The 5163-nt window shown below is 39.4% G+C and overlaps 1 protein-coding gene across 1 annotated transcript; it reads right to left on the minus strand.

The window, feature by feature from the left end:
- Positions 1-713: 713 nt before the first annotated feature.
- LOC108929904 (placenta-specific gene 8 protein-like) lies at positions 714-2194 on the minus strand. Its single transcript, XM_018744739.1, has 3 exons — positions 2110-2194; positions 1164-1288; positions 714-952 (listed from the first exon to the last, which is right to left on the minus strand). The coding sequence occupies exons 1-3, from the start codon at positions 2192-2194 to the stop codon at positions 848-850; spliced, it is 315 nt and encodes a 104-aa protein (XP_018600255.1). The 3' UTR covers positions 714-847.
- Positions 2195-5163: the final 2969 nt, after the last annotated feature.

Genomic DNA, 5163 nt, shown 5'->3' on the forward strand with positions numbered 1-5163 from the left:
GATAATCAATTTTCAATTACATTGACATGAAGTAAGGTATCATCACTAATTAAAAGTTTGGTATTGAGATATACGTTTTTCAAGGGTTAAACACAAATTAGGCTATATTTCATTTCTTTGTCTTTCATTTTGTTTCATATGGACTTTTTAACATTGACAACCATATAAATACTATACATCCAACATTTTTGTATATAGAAAAAAGACAATGATGACAAATAACTTGATAATGATGCTTAAAGTTATGTGCTTTGTAGCATTTAATTAATCAATTGCAAAATAGGAAAAATATATAGCCTACTGAGGTTAGATTTTAAAGGAAAGATTAAAAGTATTCTCTGAATTATCAGCTGATCTTTTGAAAAGCTAAAACAAAGTAAAAATTTATACATAATGACTTCAGCTCATTTAAAGCTAAATGAGTCATTTAAAAACAGAACTCCTAAAAATGATCACAGATTTTGTTCTGCAAAACACAGAGTGAGATCTGAATATAAGCACCAGAAGAAAATCAGAGTTTGCACAATTAACTTAAAGGGGTTCTAAACAAATTACCAAAAAAATTCTTAATAAAATCCCCCAACTTTTTAGAGAAATATTGGGACTTGATTTTTGAACTGAGCAATACTATGGTAACTTTTAAATCACCCTAACTAAGCTTGGCATTCTAAAAAAGATGAAGAGTAAACGTTGCACGTTGGGCGGACCGATTTCCGTTGCCTATTGCCACGTTGTCAGTGTTTACACAGCACTCCGTTGATTAACAGGAAGAGAAATGGCGCAGTCATTCCTTCGGCAAGTGTACCATTCGTTGACTGGCTTTGACGGTACCAGTAAATGCTTCATTTCAGAAGATGCCTTGCTCCTTCCTTCGATCAATGTCTCTCTTCAGTTGACACACAGCACACACCATGCAGCACTGGTAGATCAGTAAATCCCTACACAGGGAACCCTAGAAAGGCATCAATGTCAAAAGATTTATACTTCAGTACCATGGAAGGAAAGGATTGATACCTGAAAAATGTAACATTTCAACTATATTGAACCCTTCCAGTAGTCTTGGTGGCCCTTGATGCAGGAGCCAAAGTATGTGCCCTGCTCACAAACTGGGCCCCAAACAGCCTAGTCTGGCTCACAACTGGACTAGAGGGGTGGATGCTTACCTTGATGTTGTATTTGGTCCTGTAGACGCTGCGCATGGTTGGGGTGAGACCGCAGAGGCAGCACTCATTCATGTCTCTGGCGATGGAGCAGCCCATACAAGGGAAACACAACAAACCGTAGCAGCCTGTCACAGTGAGAGGGAGGGAGATGCAGACAGAGACTGTCAAAGGACAGGGCGTATTGAAAAATGAGCAGAATGAAAGCTATCATAGCTGGACTTTGAGCCAACAGAGAAAATACACACTGTCTGAAACTGCTCATCCCAAGCAGGGTCGCAGCAAACCAGAGCCTAACCCGGCAACGCAGGACGCAAGGCTGGAGGGGGAGGGGACACACTCAGGACAGGACACCAGTCCGTCGCAAGGCACCCCAAGCAGGACTCGAACCCCAGCCCTGCCAGAGAGCAGGCACAGGCCAAACCCGCTATGCCACTGCGCCCCCACACCTCTGCACCCCGAACAGAAAAAACAAATCACCTTAAACTAGGTGTGCAATTAAATGAATGAAACTTTGGAGCCAGGTGTAATGTTACCAGTGTATTATACACACACACACACACACACGCACACTGTCCGAAACCGCTTGTCCTGAGCAGGGTCACGGCAAACCAGAGCCTAACCCGGCAACACAGGGCATAAGGCTGGAGGGGGAAGGGACACACCCAGGACGGGACGCCAGTCCGTCGCAGGGCACCCCAAGCAGGACTCGAACCCCAGACCCACCTGAGAGCAGGGCCCGGCCAAACCCGCTGCACCCAGTGTATTATATTTAGGATGAAATGTGATATTGTCTCATTTATATTGCTTTGCAGATTTATCTGAAGGAATCTGAAATATACATAAGTGTACTATTGTATGTATGTGCTGTGGAAGTTTGAGTTCATTTGGATGTCAACCCTAAAACATGAAAAGTTCACCAAGATTTGCAAATGAAGGCTGCACTTACATGTCCCACAGTCATCACAAACATCAAGCAGACCAGTCTGGAAGTTGGAAGCCTCGAATTTGCCTGGCTGATTGGTTACAGCCATTGTTTATTCACTACAAACAACAAGAGGGAAATGTTTCCGCTAAATGCACAAGTCAGTTTCTTCCATCCATAAATCGGATGCAGTCTGTATTCTTCATTGCTTTAATTTATGAAATATTTCTTGTTAGTAGATCTTACACTAATTGTGGAAGCAGCCAAATGTCAATTATTGCCAGTTGGTTCAATATAGTTACTGCTTTTTCAAGTAAGAACATGAGTAATGAAATTCAAGCAACTGAAATATCACGTCACAAATTTTTATGTCCGAGTGCTACATAAAATCTGTACTGTGAAATTAGAAGTTGCCGGCTGCATTGGCACTGAAAAAATAAGCCATTTGTCCACACAGATGTCTTTGTGAATGGAGAAGCACAATAAAGAACAAGAAAAAAACATTTTGCAGTTAATCATGTTTTTAGAAAGCCATTCATTTAAGCTTTGTTTAAATTCTTAAAATACATCTGTTTTTTGTTTTAATCATACATAGCAAGAGCCTAACATTTGAGTACAGATCGAATAATGCGGGAAAATGTATTTTCCAAAAAAATAAAATATACTATCATAATATAAAAATTAGATTGACTTAAGTGGAATATCATTTAAAATATTGCTTTGTCAACAAGCATTATTTAAAAGGGGTAAAAATTTTCTTACCTAGACTTGTGTGTTTTAGATGAAACCTTTTTCTCAGAGGAAGTTCAGCAATAGAAGTGATCTTTGTATACCTTGTGGAAGCAAAACATTAACTTTTATGAGTGTAGGTCATGCATCATTACTATGTTTTTTTTACATGGTTGCATTCAATAAACTAACAAATTACACCTGCCTACATTCCTAGATTAGAAATATGTTTGCTGCCTTACATTGAAGTCCAGTTTCCAGCTGAGAACTCCTCATAAAAGAATAATTTAATGGGCAGTTTGTCCATTCTTAAATAAATTGTGTCAAGTCTAATAGAGCTCTCAAGTAGCCTATACCTATGATTGTCTGACTATGATTGTTTTCAGTCAGTTTAAAATTTTTTATGTATCATTTTTTCAGTATTATAAAGTAAAAGTAACTTGAGGTATAGACACTTCCAACCACATTTTTATAATACTATAGTAAATAATTTACTTTCATAAGTAGCATCGATTTATTTTTGTACTTGTGGCATTATATTCCTTAATATCTTATACATGACTCAACTTACACCCCTATATAAAAAAAAGGTTAATCAGAAATTTTAACTACATTTTACCTTCTGGTGAGAAATGCTGATTCCCACATGAATGATTTGGGAAAAAAAAGAAGAGTTCCAGGAGAAGACCAGCAGGAAATAAATGGTTCCAAAGTCTATTTCCCTTACAGTTAACGCCCATAATTAAACACACCTTGATTTTTTTTCTAATGTTTCTCAGATTGTTCATACTGAATACACTTGTTCAGATGATCACTCTGAGTGCTTTTGTTTACAGGTCACATCCATCTTCATCACTGCAGATGCTGTGACTTTGCACATCTTCAAAGGTCATATTAATCATTGATAAAGTGCAAACACCATGGTTTTAAGATGGTTTGGTCAATCTTTTTCCATGCTTTAACAAAGCTCTTTCATGACTGCAAATGCCATCTGTTTGTCAGTGAGTCTTGGCAGATCTTTCTTCCTAAACTTTGAATGGGTGTTCTGCCAGCAATGGGATTCTTTCATCATTCGTGTAGAACAGTTCCATAATTTCTAGTTCTTTTCAGAACTAAAAGCTTTTGAAACTTTACTGGTTTCATTTTCATCCTTGACCATGTAAATAATTCTTCTAACCTCTTCAGTAGACAGGTTGTGCAGGCTGCTGTCTGAAAAATGCTGGTAACGTTGTCCATATAGGTCTGCAAGGCCAGCAATCGCTGTCCCAGTTGTGCGTCGACTCGGCAGACCATCTGCCCTGCATCTGTCAGCAATGATTTCAAAGGCAGCTATGAAAATGAAAAGAGAAATGGAACATCATGTCACTATCCCCTTTTCTAGCTGCTACCAGCCAGTCATATATTAAAGTGTCACGTGACAGATCTTCAAGTCCCCAAAATAGTTGTAAATTAGACTCCTGATGCAGGCTGACATGTGGACGTCAAGGGCAAAACTGGTACATTCCCAGTGGGATATTCTTCTGGGGATCACCGAATTGGTGCTCAGTGCACTCCTTGAATTCTTTTTTGGTGATCTCTAACTTCCTGCTCTTCTTTTCATCCATGTCCATAGCATACTTGGGTGGGTTCTTGAAAAAATCTATATTTATACTACCAATTTTTGTGCTTCCAGATCATGTCCCTAGTGGATGTCACACAAAAATGAAAATAAACTTTTGTCCACCATGGACAATGACTCTCATACTCTGCATGACACCTTGGTCAGACAAAGGAGCATTTTCGGTAACAGGGTAGTCCAGTTGCGGTGTTTCTAGGAATGCTACCAAAGGTAATTTCTGCCGGCAGCAAATCGGGCTCTACAATGAGTCCTCACACTGCAAAGCGGATGACCTCTTAATTTCAGAGTAGCTGCTCTCTGACATCCTCAGTACACCTTGCATCACCACCCCTCACTTTGCCCTCTCTTGTGTAAATGGGTTATGCATGCAAAGTTATTCATTTACATAGCTCTGTGATGAACTGGTGTCCCATGTAGGGTGTACCCCCCTCAGCCTTGCATCCAGTGCTTCCGCGATTGGCTCTGGATCACCATGACCTTGATCAGGACAGGGCGTTAATGAAAATGAATGGATGGATGGATGGATGGATGGATGGAAGGATTTACACAACTTGTCTAACTTATCCCTCTGTCTTCAATGTGTGTCTATATGCAGCATGTGTATATGTATGTTCTATATTGTATGTTGCTGCAGCCAAACAGAATTACCCTGTAGGATTAATAAGAATTCACTCATTCATTCATTCATTCGTTCGTTCGTTCAATTCCCACACACCTATACTGATCTTGTG

Source organism: Scleropages formosus, chromosome 6, assembly GCF_900964775.1.
Source record: "Scleropages formosus chromosome 6, fSclFor1.1, whole genome shotgun sequence".
Lineage (NCBI taxonomy): Eukaryota > Metazoa > Chordata > Actinopteri > Osteoglossiformes > Osteoglossidae > Scleropages > Scleropages formosus.